The 16558-nt window shown below is 42.4% G+C and overlaps 1 protein-coding gene and 1 long non-coding RNA gene across 5 annotated transcripts in view; one reads left to right on the forward strand and one right to left on the reverse strand.

Annotated features, from left to right (window-relative positions):
- Positions 1–8713, reverse strand: part of KLF7 (KLF transcription factor 7) — an 86329-nt gene extending 77616 nt beyond the window's left edge. For 2 of the 4 annotated variants that reach the window (XM_001107009.5, XM_077957429.1), the window contains exons 1-2: positions 8659–8713; positions 8209–8448 (exon numbers count right to left, since the gene is read on the reverse strand). In XM_001107009.5, coding sequence (XP_001107009.4) covers positions 8209–8310 — 102 coding nt within the window. In that variant the 5' untranslated portion in view covers positions 8311–8448; positions 8659–8713. Of the gene's footprint in view, positions 1–8208 lie in introns of all 4 variants that reach the window. The other 2 variants (XM_015110800.3, XM_077957428.1) reach the window with 1 other exon arrangement.
- On the forward strand, positions 8552–15250 carry LOC114671401 (uncharacterized). The gene is made up of 3 exons (XR_003721394.2): positions 8552–8942; positions 14340–14496; positions 14911–15250. It is a non-coding gene; the product is annotated as an uncharacterized LOC114671401 (long non-coding RNA).
- The last annotated feature ends 1308 nt before the right edge of the window (positions 15251–16558 follow it).

Consider the following 16558-nt stretch of genomic DNA (forward strand, 5'->3'; position numbering starts at 1 on the left):
AAGAAAGAAAAGCTTTATTATAACTAAAAACTGTAAAGCATCATGAGGAAGTAAAAAGTTCTGCACAAGAGTATGGAAATCATAGCAGTTACAGTTGGCAAGGGAGGGAGTTTGGCACCCATTTGAAAGTTAAGGGATGGGTGGAACTTGGGACAAAGAAAATCAGGAAGGGGAGAGGGAGGAGGAGGAAAAAGGCTAAAGAAAACAACAAAAATAAAGACAGAAGCAGGAAAAGCATAGTCACTTAATTTGGATGGCATTTACTACACGTGAACGTGAAAAGGGGGGAAACTTACAAATACTATGTAGACCCAGTCTTGGAACACCCGGACCCTTGGAAGTCTGGCCTCATGCTATGTATAAGAGGGAGCCATGAACAGTTTGAAAGCAGGCCACCTGGGGTGATGGTGGCAGAAAGGCAAGTCCAGGGAGGTGACAGGGATTGTGGCAAGGCAATGGCCAAGGCTGTCATCCATGACAGGCTGATGCTAAAGTACCTCGGAAGCCACGTCAATGGGATTTTTCAACTAATTTTAGACTTCTGCTAATTAGATCTTTTAATCTAATTTTTCATTAGATTCAAGAAAAAGAAAGGAGTTACAATGACTAGAATGTCAAACTCAGATCATGAGACAAATAATCACATTATTAAAAGAAATAGGGAAACCAGGAAAAAGGAAGCAGTCCATGGAAGAAGTTGATGAGTTAGGGGTTTAGGACATACTCAGCTGAAGTGACGGTGGAACAACCCCAAAGTCCATCTTGCCTGTTGCTTATTTCCTGTTAGAAAAAAATGAGAGCCTGAAACCCAGGGACATATCTGGAGGTGGAGATGTAGATTACAGCTGTGAGGAGACGAAGACGCCCTGAACCGGGAAGAAGATTTTCACCTCTAAGATGTTAGCGGTGAAGAGATCTGTGAGACACATTCCGGGACAGAACTTTCACCATCATAATTACCAGAGATTCAAGGAGGTAGGGAAGGGCAAAAAGTAACTGGGGAAAAGTAACTGGGGAAAAAGGAGCAAAAAAGTCAAATGAGCCCTTCCATTTTCCTTTTCTCATTAGGACAATGGTAAAAATGAGGCCTACTTCATCCATCAGACCTCAAAAGACTTTTTGTAAAACCTTTCAGAGGTTGAGTTTCTTCACTCCTGCTTATTACAACCCTCTCAAGAATTTAAATACATTTCAAAAGATTTTCATAAACTGGCACATGGGTTGCTGGTAAAGTTTTGGGCACTCTCTTTGCTGGTGAGGTGTCAGAAACAAAGCAATTTCATGTTTGTTGCTTTCTACTTCCATTTAGTCCTATATTCCATCCAACACCCTACCACATATGCCCCATTGCATACCCTTCATACAGTCACTCCATTTGTTATTATTTAAACGACAATAATTTTTATAAGACTCGAGTTATAATTGGGGGCTATTTTGTCGGTACAGTGTATATTTTCCAATTTACCACACATTGAAAGTGGAAAAAGAATCAAATCACACAAGTAAGCCTTCTCCAAAATATTCAATAATTTGGTCTAGAACCTAGCCAATCCCAAAATTCCATGTACCAGTACTCTTAAAAATAAAAAGGGAATTTTCTTGCCTCCTTGAAGGCAAAAAAGAAAGAGAAAAGAATCAGAAATGAGTCAAGGTATATTCAGGTGACGGAAAGCAAGTAATCTGGTCTGGGCTCTGAAACCATCAGTGTTAATAAGCTGTGTGACCTTGGAGAGTGTAATGCCTCTGGCTTTAACAATCACTTAGTTCAACCCTAGTATTTTAGAATTGAGGAAACTAAGACCCTTTCAAGATTTGAAATTCTGACATTCTGTGTTCCTCGCTTTGGTACAAGGCTGAGAACCTGACTTTCAAAATGACCCTCAGGAAATGTCAATACACCCACATTCAAAAATAGATATCGCATATGGCTCTATGTTAATTATTTTAATTACCTCTAATCATTTCCGAATGGCACAGACATGGGCACTGTTTCCTGGCCATTATGGACATGTGTATTCACACTGTATACTCATCTGCCCTAAAAGTATCCAGCCCACAACATGCCATTAGCTGAAAGCTTTTTCACAACAGAACTTAGTAAATCTCAAGCATGTTTTATAAACAAGGTTGGAACAATGTGGGTAATACAGACAGGCACAGGTCAGTGTTCCAACACAGAACTGAATGTTTCTTTCTTTCTTTCCTTCTTTCTGGCACTCATGCTCTATTCTGTTTAACTTAATTATGAACATGCATTCTCTGTCCTACTAGAGGCAAGCTCCTAGAGGGCAGAATGTATATCCAATTCAATTTTGCATTGCCCAAATACAGTATTATGCACATAACAAGGGCTTAAGGAATGAAGTATTTACTGTGGAATATTTTCTATACTTGAATATAAACAACAAAAATCCCACAAGGTGCACTAGGTCCATCTACCAGCTCAATGAGGAATGGTATCCCCCTGAAATCAGAAGTCACTCCCACCTCAATTGAGCTGATACTAGACTCAGATCTCAAGGCTACTGCAAACGCTCAGCCATAACATTTATATATCAAGCATGTGGTACTGCTCCAATGGAGGGGAGATGGACATGATACGTTTAAACAGGACCAAGTTCTTAGGGTCACACCAAATACTCCGAGAAGGAAAACTAAAGGGACGTAGGGTGGTAGAAATAATTCTGCCAATTAGCAGGAACAAATCAGGGCAAGGTGGGAGCAGAGCAAAATCACGAACAATCTTAGGTAATAGCATGTCCCAGTAATGGCAACACTTTGTTTATTTGGGGAATTTTAGATAGAATAAGGATATGTATATTCTAAAACAAGTATACAATATAACAGAGAGGAGTGTTTTTTAACTTGTCAATGTTACATGTAACATGAATAATTAGACACTATCATTTGTTTCACCAACTTTAACACCATTAGTAGTCGAGTTTTCTAATCACTGTACTTGGTAAAATTTGGCATTCTGGTGTTAAAACATTCCCCCCTTCCCCCACCGTTTATGCTAAGCAAGCAGTCAGTTGATTTGGGAGAACAAAGGGACTTCTGGAGAGAGGAAATCTCTGCCCCTCGCCCTCTGGCACCATTCAAGTTAAGTTGGGGAGCTGTCCTAAACTTTCAGCAAACCGCAATTCTAACACATACGCTAACTGATATATCGAGTGAACTGGAATCACAGAGCCATTTTCTGCATTTGCCAGTCGTGGGGTCCAGCAAAGATAATTAAAAGCCCATTGCACAATACTATAAAATGAAAAGATAAGGGGTATCCACCGACCCGTCTGGAATCAGACCAGCCATCCTATCAACTTCAGCCAGATGGGACTGGCCAGAGGAAACTGTATTCTTTCCTCAGCAGGCACAGAGAGCGATTAAAGAAGATTGTAATGTCTTCTTGTACTCAAAAAGTTAAAACACGAGAATTCTCTGAAGGGAGTAGAATGCGAAGATTCATAAGCGAGTGGCTATTAAAGTCCCCATTAGGACCCTCTCTGAACTACCTCCATTTAAGTGGAGAGGCAAATTAGCCCCCACTGGCATTTATGTTTAGAAGAGGCTGGCAGAAAGAAGCAGCCCACATTTGGATGCTTAAGGTCTCTGACATACCCATACATAAATCATTTCAGGGCAAGGCTGTCATCCTGCATCTTCTGCTCTGCCTTTTAAATGGATGGGACCCCAACATCCCATTCTCCTCAGGGTAAGGAGTGGGGGTGGGAAGTTCACAGAGAACAAAGAATAGTGACTTCCTTTTCCCCCTACTAAAGACAGATGTAGTAAAAAAATAACTACATTATAATGTTTGCCCACTTTAAAATACCAAACTGCAAACAGGTAGACTGAACGATAATGTTTGAGAGCCCCTAAATCTACACAAAGATGTGTCTATTAAAGGAACATGGAAATGAATCTATTAAAGAAAGGCTAAGTGTGATTGATTGCAGTCACACGTGCTTTCATTTGTAGAGCTACATCTATTTAGTGATTGCATCTTTATAAAGATACATTCTGGATAACAGGGGCAGTTATATTTTTATTTCATCTACCAAGTTGCTGTTTCAAATAAAGAAACAGATTTACAGTAACTGAAGAACACACAAATCACATACAAAAAAAAAAAAAGCCAGTTATTTTATCCTTTGAGTGTGGCTAGCAAGGCTCCTTTGTGTCTACAAATTTCCCTGGGTGGTGCTGTTGCCAAGAAATTCTAATTCATGACAAGGTTTTCTGCGAATTGGGGACAGAGGCAAACCTGCGGATGGACAGACCCTACAGTTTGCTTTGTCTTCTGGCTGATATACCTGGTGGCCCAGGCCTGCAGAAGGAAGTGCAAAGGCAAGATCTTCACATAAAAGGAGAAGCAATGTGGCTCACAGACCAAATCCCATCCCTGGTACCATGAGGCTGTTCTTGGAATGCAACCATTTCTGTAGGTTTTCCCCTAGAGATTCCTTATACCAAAGGCCCTCATAAAAATTGTTTCAGGGTGCCTGAAACCAAGATGAAATTGCAGTGTTATGGGGACACTTTAGTCCTTACAGTAGCCAAGTATGCCATTAGTTTAAAACAATAGGGGAATGGGGGAGGAGAGAGGAATGTTCTATGATTTATTTATTTGTTTCCAGTAGCAGTGGAAAATTTTCTCCCAGCAAAGAGAGACCTGAAACTGACCCCATCTGCCAATTATGAATCAGCATTAACAATAAACATAATTCTATAAGACTTTTCAAGCAAACATGAGATGCTCCTCAATGACACGATGCAAAGCTAAGTCCAAATAAGACTTAGATCATCACTGCTTGACCTGCACTCATGAAATAGCAGACTAGAGATAGAATATATAAAAGTTCTAAAAGTCTTTATATATTCTAGAAGAAAATAAAAGCATTGTATCATATTCTTTTTATTTTCCAAGTCAGCAGTGTGTCTAAAAACAAAATCATGATTTCTATTGGCAAGAAAAGTCATGAATGAGTTTCCCTTTACCCATATCAAGTGGTACCCCATAAGAAACTCTGGTTTCTGTCCTACCCTTGACCTTTTCCTACTTTTGCTCAGACAGCTCTTGGAAATTTTCCTACAAGTTTTCAAAGCGCTTAAGGCTGGTAGTCTTAAGAATTTTGCGTCAGCTGAATTCTATAAAATAATAGACCACATGAGCACAGTGTAATTTACAGTTATATGACAGGCAGAAAGATGATGTTACTTGGGCCAAGTGCTTAAGTATGCAGTCAGAGCCCAGGAATGGAGAGCTGTTAATGTGTGACGTCCATTTGGATTTCAGAATTATACCAGCAACAATTATTTTCAGACTTGGAGCTATGTGGCTAAGGCATCATTGCCAGAAAATCCAATGTCAAAATGAGGATCTCCCTGACAGGAGGTGGCCCTGCCACAGTCAGTGACTTTGTCACAGGCTCACTGACTATTAGGCAGGACAATTATCCCATATCCTAAGTTTAAAATAAAATCCCCAAATCACTTATCTTCAATTTTCAAATGTAAAAATGTTCTTGAGTTTATCATCGAAGCCACTCTTTCTCTAGAAACCAAGTCAGATTATGAGAATCTCCACATTTCGCTCATCTCCACGAGCCCAGGTACATTGTTCACTTTAAGAAGAACAACTAGTAATTACTCCTCATTTGACCTCTAAAATCTGATTACCCCAGAGCATAAGGAAACTTCTTCCTGTCTGGGGTTCTTTGCAGAAATCTTGCTGAGCTGTTTTGAGCAAAAGAGTCTCAAAATTTCATCATCTGATAGTTGATTTGGAACTAACAGCTGCATATCACCATCACCACCCCTTATACTCAGAAGCAGCAAGACGGTTTGGGGTGGGGGAAGAAGGAAGGGATAGAGGCTAAAGGTTTTGTCATCAGTGTAAACCTATGGTCGTAGTCGCCTTTATATAGAGCAGTTGAGACTATGGAGTCCAGAGCATAAAGCTCACTGGAGTGATATATTGTTTATTAGTGCTTCCCCACAAGTTATGCATCAGTATTGGCTCTAAGCATGCCGCTGAATAAGTTGGCTACGGGTTTTAAGGTGAGAGTGGCTGGCAGTTAGAGAGGGTTAAGGCAAGAAGTGAGGGGGTTCCGAGGGGTGAAAAATCCTTTGCCTGTAGAAACTGAACTAGAGCTTCCCTGAAGGGGGAGGAGGCAGAGGTGCAGGGGGAGGAGGGGAGAAGGAAGAGCAGAGGCTTCTTAGGAAACAATAGATCTAATACATCCTCTAATTGTCAAACCAGTGATGTTTCTTTGCAGATCTAGAGTTTGTCCTGGATGGTCTAGCCAGATCTAGAAAAGCAGGTTTCCTGTGAAGAGACCTTCCTCCAAATCTGGCTTTACTACTCGGAAAACTTGAACCAAAACAAAGTTGCATGATTCATCAGTAGGGAACGTTCTAACAAATAAAGCCAACTTTCTTCCTTCTAACACTGCTTAACAGTTAGTCACAAACAAGGGCTGCCTTGGGCAGGCTGACTAAATCAACAGATTCCCTTCTCTAACCTGTCTAGACAGTTGTTAATATGCAACCGATTCCACACCAGTGGGCTGACAGTGTGAAATGAGGGCTATTTCAGAAAATGAAATTCAGGCAACATTTTGGTTTAATTAGCATTGGAAATAAAAGGAAGAAAAAGATCCAGATACACTCTCGTTAAGGATAAGGATGCATCGAATAAAGACTTTATGCTAAAAATATGTGAACTGTGTATGTGTTCACAGAGAGGCAGTCAAGCATCTGCCAGCGTCCTTGGACAGGAATGCATGTGTGGACACACTGACACCAGAGGCCAATACCTGGAGGAAAACTCACAGCCTCTGACCAGAAGAGAACTAGTAACAATGGTACAGTTAGAGGATCCGCTTTGCCACTCAGCTCCTTATACCAAAAGCCAAGCCTCTTTTGCTAAAGCAGCGACTGTTACATCTCAGCCTCAAGCTGGCAAATCCTGCTTTGGATCCCGGCAGAAGAAATTCAGCCGTTCATTAGCCTTAACAAGCTGCTGTCACTAAGCGGAGAAGTTACATGAGCAGCCACACACCGAGTCTCTCACAGCCCTCCCCTCAAGGGCAAGCGGGTTTCTCCAGGACGGACTGTACAAGTTCACACTTCCTATGTGCAAATCCGGACTGTCTTCTTGGACTTTCCATGGTGCACACTGTAGAATTTTTAAATACCCGTGTCCCCCTGCCCCCACCCACCATCTTTCCTGCAGAATGTCCCCTCAGCAGCTCCTAATCGCTGCTGAAAAAAAACCACTGTTTCCGCAGCAGAGCCAGCACTTTCCACTGACCAGCACTTTCTTTATTCCACTTCACAAAGCCCAGTGAACTTGTCACCAGCCCCGCTTCATCCTCCCTGGGACGGCTAGCCAACTTGGCATCGGTGCCCTTCAGCATCCTAGGAGTTTCTTAACTAGTCCTCTAAGACAAAGTCAGAGGCATGGAAGCACACATCAGTCTTTGTCTGAGGTTGTGCTGCCTAACTAGAGAAGGACCCTAAACAAAAAAGAGAAACAAGGACACGCATAGAGGCATCACACTGGGAAAACCTACAATGCATTGTCAGCCTCAGCTACATCTTCCCGTCCTCCTTGAGTATCTTTTGTCACTGGGCTCTTTTCTCTTTTGCCTACCTTCTAGTCTCAAAATCAAGCTCCTATTCTTTATTGACACTCGCTAATTACTGAAAAACACTCCGCTTTGCTCCTGCCCACCCTCCCCCCGCCCCCCATCCGATGGTCGTAAGCACCAGTTGAAATAGATGAACCTGATTTCAGGTTCCAAGTGGGTAGAGCTCATGCATGCGAGAACGTGGGCCCTGTCAGCAATCGCTCCTAACACCCCAAACCACCTTCCCACCCGGCTCCTCCGAACCCCAGAAGTTCGGCAGGTCTCTGATAGGGGACAGCAAACCCGACAACGTGTGCGCAGGGATGTGTGTTGGCGACTGAAACGCAGGCAGCTCGGACCGGCTGCTCAGCTCGGCACACTACGAGGTTAGGGGTGGGTGGAGAGGTAAGCGCAGATGACTGTTTCAGAAAACATTTTCAACAACAGACAGCCAAAAAGGAAGGGAAAAAAATCAAACAAACAAACAAAAATTTCGACCCAGAGCCCACACCAACGCAGCCCCTGCGTCTCCGCCGTCACCACACGATTTACACAAGTAATTTAAATCATTCACCTGCTGCCAGGTCTCCTCCAGGGATGGCAAAGCTGAGAAGTAGCCGGTGTCGTGGACAAGTTGTAGCTCCTGGAATATACTATAACTAGCCAACACGTCCATGCTGCTGCTGCCGGGCAAAACGGGAGGCAAAACCCTCCCCCGAACACAGTTGGGGCTGTTTGTTTGTCAGTCTGTCTGGCTCACCCCCCAAGAAGGCAGACATCCAGTGGCCCTTTTGTTTTGTTTTGTTTCAGTCAACTAAAAAGGAAAAAAAAAAAAAAATCAATGCAGCAGAGGGAGAGAGGAGGTGAGAGAGGAGCGAGTGAGTGGGGTGGATGGAGAGAGGCATCCAGCGTGTACAGTGCAGACGACTGCCAGGAAAAGGGGACTTCTCCACGGGAGTAACAATTCCCTTCCAGGGCTCTAATCACTCCAGCTCGTGGATCAGGAAGGGGGATGCAAACTCACTGACACGAAGCTGCCATCTATTTCTGCAGCGCTGTTCGCTCCTAATGCAATCTTTGCTCTTTATTTTGGGAGGTTGCATTTTTTTCTCTCGCGATCGCTTCTCTCCCCCCCTTCCCTTCCCTCCCCACCCCCCACTCCATCCTTGCTAGTTTGTAGTCTTCCCCCTCCCTTTTCTCCTCCTCCTGCTCTTCCCCCTCCCCAAACTCCCTCCCTCCGCCCGGTTCTCCGCGCAGCCGTGGGATCTCGGAGGAGGGCGTCCATTAGGCCGCGTGTGACCATGTAAGGTAAACAGGGGGCTCATGAAGTCACTGAGGACCAATGGGGAGCCCGGAGCGGGGCCTGGGGCGGGGCTTGGCCCTGGCGGCGGGCGCGGATTGGCGCGCTGCGGATCTCCCTGCTGCCTTACAAGGCGGTGCGAGGCGAGCTATTTTTAGAGGGCTATATAAGGGGGCTGAGGCGGCCGCCGGGCGGCCGGGGAGCGTGAGCGCAAGGGATGGGGAGGGTCGCAGCGACACTCGCGCCAGCTCCCGGGACGCCAGGGCGGATGGGCTCGGGTTGGTCGCCGGCCTCCGACCCTCGACTAGGTGCCTGGCGGAGCCCGGTGCGTCCGGAGCCCGCGCCCCTCAGAGGGGTCGCGCGTCGCCGCGGCGGCGCTGAGGCTGGCGGTCGGGAGGTGAAAGTCCGGATTGCGGGGTCAGGACGCCTCCTGGAGGGGGCGCGGCGCAGGGGGCCGCGGGAAAGCCGCCGAGGGCGCGGAGCGGGAAAGGAGGACACTGGCCACCTCGCCTCCGCGTGGGCACGGGGCAAGGGGGACCCACGCGTGGCGGTGCCGGGGAGGTCCTCACGTACTCAAAAACAAGCAGAAAAGGCATCCAGGGCCCGTTCCCGAACTCCCCACAGACTGGCAGGGTGCAGAGAAGCGCCTGAGGAGGAAGTGCCACACAATGGGCGAGAACAAAGGGGAGCGGAGCGAGACTGCGGCCTGCGCCCGCCCCCTGCTTGCGCACAGTCCCCGCCCCGCCCCGCGGGCGCCGCCGCCGCCGCCGCCCTCCCGCGCCACCTTCTGACCCCGAGCGGGAGACCCGGTCTGGAGTCCGGCGGCTAGAGGTGGTTGCGAGGAGCCTGTTGCTCGAGTGTGCGAGGAAGAGGCTAGAGGGAGCCTAGGTAGATGTGGGAGGCAGGCTGGAGCTGGCAGCTTGCAAGGGGGCCTTTACGTGAGGCTCCCCATGGGGTCTCCAGCGAGTTGTCTGCAGAGCTGTGATGGTGAGAGGAGGAACTCGATTTCTCGTTTTCTGGAGTTGGGATGTGGACATATAGAGATCTGTTATATCTGAGATGAAAACCCTGCACAGTACACGTTAGGGTTGGCCAATTGTTTGCTTGACCTTAAATGGTTAGTGTGGTTTAAGCTTCCCCAAAATGCACTGTGAGCTGAGCTTCCACTTTTGGAATGATTGCAGAATTCGGTGCTTAAGAGATGAGAAACCGTTCTACCAGTAATGGAAGAAACACTTCACCTAATCACCCTCCTTGTCTTTCCCTCCCTTTGACTATGTAGGACTCGATAACAGAATATTTGAAAGATTCTACTCTATGAAACAAGCACAGATTGAAATTCAGTATTTGCCGAGGAACATTAAACAGGAGTTACTGGGATTGAGGAAAGCCTGATTTATTTACTTGTTAGTGTCTGGAATTATGTTGGCCAGATTCATAGCATTCATTGTATGAGTATAATTGGTACATTTACTCCAATGTAGATGCAGACGCATCTGCAATTAGATGTGCAAGGACGCTGCCAGCTAACTAGCTGCATGACTTCGAGCGAATTACTGGGTCAGAACTTCTACCTACCCATCTCAGAAACAGAAATAGTGGCATCCACCTTGTCTAATTGTTATGAAGAGTCAGAATATCTTTGGTAACTCACCTAGCATAGTATCTGACACTATTAGGTGAATACTAAATATTAGCTATCTTTGGCTCCCCACTTGAGCTACGTAAACTAATAGGACCATTAGGAGAATATACTATTGGATCTTGGAGATAGAGGAAAGGTAGAAACCCCTTGCTAGTTTGTTACAAGGTGTCCTCTCCTCTGATCCCCATGCTATTTCAACTCGGGGGATGGGCAGGAGCCATTGAGAAACACTAGGGCAAAAATATGTTCACGAATAATAGGGAAAGGAAAGGAACTTGGGTATAGAAAAACTAGAGGCAAAAGGTGAGGCAAGACCAACCATGTAATTTGGTACTTGAGACTCAAGTGAACTTATATGTGTCACATTATAACCATTTTTGAATAAAACAGGACATATCGGTTAACGTGAGTTTCAAGATTTTATAAATAATAGTTACCATTTATTAAGCACTTGGAATGTGCCGTATGTACATAAACATTTTATATGCAATGTCTCATTTAATCTTAAGGACAGCCCCAAGGTTTGCACTTTTATTATCCCCAACTTTATGGATGAAGATACCCAGGCTTGGAAATACTAAATAAGTTGGTCAAGGTCTCACAACCTGGAAGTGGTCAAGCAGGGATTCAAATCCAAGAGCATCTCACTCCCCACACTGTTCTACTCTGAGCTTTGTATGGTGAAAAATGGGGTTCCTCAGCTTTAAGTCAATATATGTTTACAAAAATTGCTTGGGTGGGGCCGGAGGAGAGGGCTTCCATTGAGACTTTTCCTATGTAACTATCAGCCATCTGACTTGCATAAGGACTCAACCAAAATTTTACAAAGCAAATACTGCAAACCTCATTATGATCTTTGCTCCAAGCTTTGTAGAATATTTTAGATTCATTTTAAGAGATGTATGCAGCAAGGCATTCTGAAAGGCACATTTTCAATATTAGTTATATTTAGCTACTTTTCATAGCCTAGAGGCCCAAGATTCACATTGCAAAACACATGCAAGGTATCCAAATGTACAAAGTAATCAACAAATTAAGATCACAAGAGAACTTTGGCAGTTCAGCAAACCAAAATAAACTGCACTGTTATCACTACCACTTACTCATTACCTTCTTTGTACCTGGCATTTTACACATACCTCTGATCTCCACAATCCTGTGAGGGAGCTGTTAGTGCTCCATTTTTTTAGATGAAGATACTGAAGTTTAGAGAGTGCATGTAATTTGCTCATTGCCATGGGTCTGGTAAGTGGTAAAAGCAGATTGGAATACAGGTCTGCCTCCAAATTGACTCCAAAATCTGTCTTCTCCACAAGTATTACCTTGGGAGGTGCTCATTTTACTTCTAGTAATGTCACTCTTCGGAAGTGATCCTATAGGAAACACCCTAGAGTAAATAATAAATTATCCCCCCACCCGGGAGAGCTTAGAAATAAATGAGGATATTTTAAGAATAAAATAGTAAAAATTTAATATGTAAATAGACACATTCAAGGCATCAGGCTTTTTCCACCAATAAAATTCTGCTTCATTAGTATAGGAAGTCTTTATTATCCCAGTGTGATTAGTACTCCTGAGAGTAAATCCACTTAAAACAGGGACCAAATTTCAGACCAATCAGTGAAGAAAGGTTTGCCTGAGACTTTATTTGAAAATAAAACTCAATGTTATTAAAATGCATTTATTCTGTCCTGTATGGGCACACCTCATTTTATTGTACATAGCTTTATTATGCCATGCAGATACTGCTTTTTTTATATAAATCAAAGGTTTGTGGCAACTCTGCTTGGAACAAGTCTTATCAGCATAATTTTCCCAACAACATGTACCCACTTTGTGTCTCTGTAACATTTTGGTAATCCTCACAGTATTTCAAACTTTTTTGCTATTATATCTGATAATGGTGATCTGTGATCAGTTATCAGTTTTACTATTGTAATTGTTTTGAGGCACCATGAACTGTGCCCAGATAAGACGTAGAACTTAATAACTAGTGTGTGTGTGCGTGCTGATTACTCTACCAACTGGCTCTTCCCCTCCCTCTCCTCAGGCCTCCCTATTCCTTAAGACACAACAATATTGAAATTAGGCCAATTAATAACCACCACTATGGCCTCTAAGTGTGCAAGTGAAAGGAAGAGTGACGTATCTCTTTTTTATTTATTTTTATTTTTATTTATTTTTATTATTATACTGATGTATCTCTTTAAATCAAAATCTAGACATAATTAAGCTTAGCGAAGAAGGTATATAAAAAACCGAGATAGACCAAAAGCTAGGGCTTTGCACCAAACAGTTGGCCACTCTGTGAATGGAAAGAAAAAGTTATTGGAGGAAATTAAAAATGCTACTCCAATAAACAAACAGATGATAAGAAAGCAAAACAGCTTTATTGCTGATATAGAGAAGGTTTTAGTGGTGTGGATGGAAGATCAAACCAGCAACAACATTCTTTTAAGCTAAAATCTAATCCAGGGCAAAACCCTGACTCTCTTCAATGTTTTGAAGGATGAGAGAAGTGAGGAAGTTGCAGAAGAAAAGTTGGAAGATAGCAGAGGTCAATTTATGAGGTTTAAGGGAAAAAGTCATCTCCATAACATTACAGTACAAGGGAAGGAGCAAGTGCTAATGTAGAAGCTGCAGCAAATTATCCAAAAGACTGACCTAAAATCATTGATAAGGGTAGATGATGCAGCCTTCTATTGAAAGAAGATGCTGTCTAGGACTTTCATAGCTAGAGGAAGAAAGCAGTGCCTGGCTTCAAAACCTCAAAGGACAGGTTGATTCTCTTTTTAGGATCTAATGCACCTGGTTCCTTTAAGTTGAAGACAATGCTCATTTACCATTTTCAAAGTTGTAGGGCCCTTAAGAATTATACTAAATCTACTCTACCTGTGTTCTATAAATAGAAGAACAAAGCCTGGGTGACAGTACATCTGTTTATATGATGGTTTACTGAATATTTTAAGGTCATTGTTGAGACCTACTGTTCAGGAAAAAAGATTCCTTTCAAAATGTTACTAATTGACAATGCACCTGGTCATGTAAGAGCTCTAATATAAGGAGTTGTACATGTTGTCATGCCTGCTAACACTACATCCATTATGCAGCCTGTGGATCAAGGAGTAATTTCAGCTTTTAAATCTTATTATTAAAGAAATATATTTCATAAGACTATAATTGCCATAGATAGTGATTTTCTGATGGATCTGGGCAAAGTAAATTAACTTTCTGAAAAGAATTCACCATACTAGATGCTATGAAGAACATCTGTGATTCATTTGTGGAAAAGGTCACAATATCAACATTAACAGGAGTTTAGAAGAAGTTGATTCCAACCCTTCTGGGTGACTTTGAGGGGTTCAAGACTTCAGTGGAGAAAGTAACTGCAGATATGGTGAGAATAGCAAAAGAACTAGAAGTAGAGCCCAAAAAGGTGACAAAAATGCTGCAATCTCATGATAAAACTTGAATGAATGAGAAGTTGCTTCTTACGGATTAGCAAAGAAAGTTCTTTTCTGAGATGGAATCTACTTCTGGTGAAGATGCTATGAACATTGTTGCAATGACAAACTATTTAGAATATTATTATACATAAAATGAGTTGATAAGGTAATCACAGGGTTTGAGAGATTGACTCTCATTTTGAAAGAAGCTGTACTTTTGGTAACATGCTATCAAACAGCATTGCATGCTACAGAGAAACCTTTCATGAAAGGAAGCATCAGTGTGACAAAATTTATTGTTGTCTTTTTCTAAGAAATTGCCACAGCCACTCCAGCCTTCAGCAACCCACTCTGATCAGTCAGCAGCCATTGACACCGAGGAAAGACCTTCTACCAGGAAAAAGATTATGACTTGCTGAAAGTTCAGATGATAGTTACCAATTTTTAGTAGCAAAATATTTTAAAATTAAGGTATGTATATTGTTTTTTTCTTAGACACAATGCTATTGCACACTTACTATAGTATACGGTAAATATATGCACTGGGAAACAAAAAACTTGCGTGACCCACTTTATTGTGATATTTGCTTTATTGCAGTGGGCTGGAACCAAACTCAGCAATATTTTCAAAGTATGCCTGTATTTAATAATATTTATGTTGCAAGTACAACTGTGCTAATTGTAAAATGAATAAATCAAGAAAGTTATTGTTGGTTTAATTTTTCTACAAAATGTAAAGCACCTTTTGGGGCCCAGAACACAATACCCCAATATGTATGGCACCTTGACATGCTGAGTATTTTGAGCCAAAGGAGATTGGGAGAGCCACGAAAGCAGGAATTTCTCTCTGACCTTCCCCTACTCCTATTTTCTCTCCTGAAACAGATCATAGAAACTGAAATTTCTCTCCCTCAAAGCAAGCCATAAAACTAAGAAGGTCATTCTCTGACCTCCTCCCTTTTGACCTGAAGACCTTCATGTGACAGGTGTTCTGCCCCTCCCTAGAGGCCAAAGAGAATCTGAACAAACAGGCCTTGCTAAGTTTCCAGTTTATTACCATTAGGCCATACCTCCTTTGTATCCAGTCCTCCTTCAACATGACTGTTCATCCTTCATCACACCTAAGCATTAAAATACTGTTTTCCCTGGGTCTTTGTGTCTTCATTTTTGAAGGCTCCCCTGTCATGTAAAACTTTGATTAAATAAATTTGTGATACTTTTCTCTTGTTAAACTGTCTTTTGTTATCGGAGTGTCAGCCATAAACCTTGTGATAAGGGAGGAAAAGCTACTAGTTTTTCTCTCCCACACACCTTACAACATGCCTTATTTCATATTTGACTTTTACAGGATAATCAAAAAGAGGGTCATTTTGTAAAAATGTTAGAGGGCTTCATCAGTTTCCCCAAGGGTCTCAATTAGTTTTTTGTATTCAGAGTATTCTCTTCTGAAGCAGCAATATAGTCACCCTCCCTGTTGATTTTACTTCCACTTGTTAGTTTAACTCTACAAATCTCTATTTGCCAGTGGCCTTATCAACCTTACTTTCACGGACATCATAAAATCTTACACTTTTGGCACAATTTGCAGTTTTACTTTGCAGTATAATTGAATATACTGCATTGTATTGTAAATGTTTGCCACTGTGAAAGCAGGAGAGAAGATTGGTGTTAAGAAGGGACGTTTGTGTGGGAGATTAATTTATAAGTGGTCCTGTCATTAATAAATATTTTCATGTACTGACTTTTTCTTCCCTTCACAATCTTACTACACTGGAGGAAAGTGTGAACTTGGGTTGTGTCATAGAAAACGTGAGTGTCAGAGAGGCGGAGTTTGGTAAACAAGACTGCCTGAGAAACATGGTTTGAATTTGGAAGAACATGAGAACATGTATGTGGCCACATGTGAGAGTTGTTTCATGATTGAGAAAAAATAAATGGTAGTCTTCTCAGGCCTTTAGTGTCCTGGATAAAAATATGTCTTAAAAATACGTCTATCTGTTTTCATTGTGTGCTCACTTTCTGCTCATAATTTGACTTCTCACTTGTTCTGCCTACAGGAAAAAATGTACTAGTTACAACCACAGGAGCCTGGTCACTGTGGCAGTACTATTGCTATTGTCAATGTCAAATGTCCAAAGACATTTTAGTTAATATGTGTATTTTTTGTGAGTTTAGTTAGCATGGGTCTGACTTCCTAGGTTTGTTTAATTTTAAGACACTAACATATTAAGATTTCTAGACATGATGGACTTTAAAAAATGGTCTCAGTGAATTAACCAAAAACTCTTACTATCTTCTTCAGAAGACATCCCAATCTTGCCACTAGCTTTTAGAATTCTGTGGGTATATTATAGTTTAACAAAACATTTATTTTTAAATAAAATGCCAAAGCCAACCCTAATGTTACATCTTACATCACAGTGGGTCATACAAAATGGGTAAAAGAGGGGCCTGGTAGATTGTGAGTTATGGGCATGTGACCCAGGAGACAGTTTGCTTCTTCCTTCTAACTCAAGTGATCTATTGCTTAACA

The sequence above is a fragment of the Macaca mulatta genome, chromosome 12 (assembly GCF_049350105.2).
Source record: "Macaca mulatta isolate MMU2019108-1 chromosome 12, T2T-MMU8v2.0, whole genome shotgun sequence".
Classification (NCBI taxonomy): Eukaryota; Metazoa; Chordata; class Mammalia; order Primates; family Cercopithecidae; genus Macaca; species Macaca mulatta.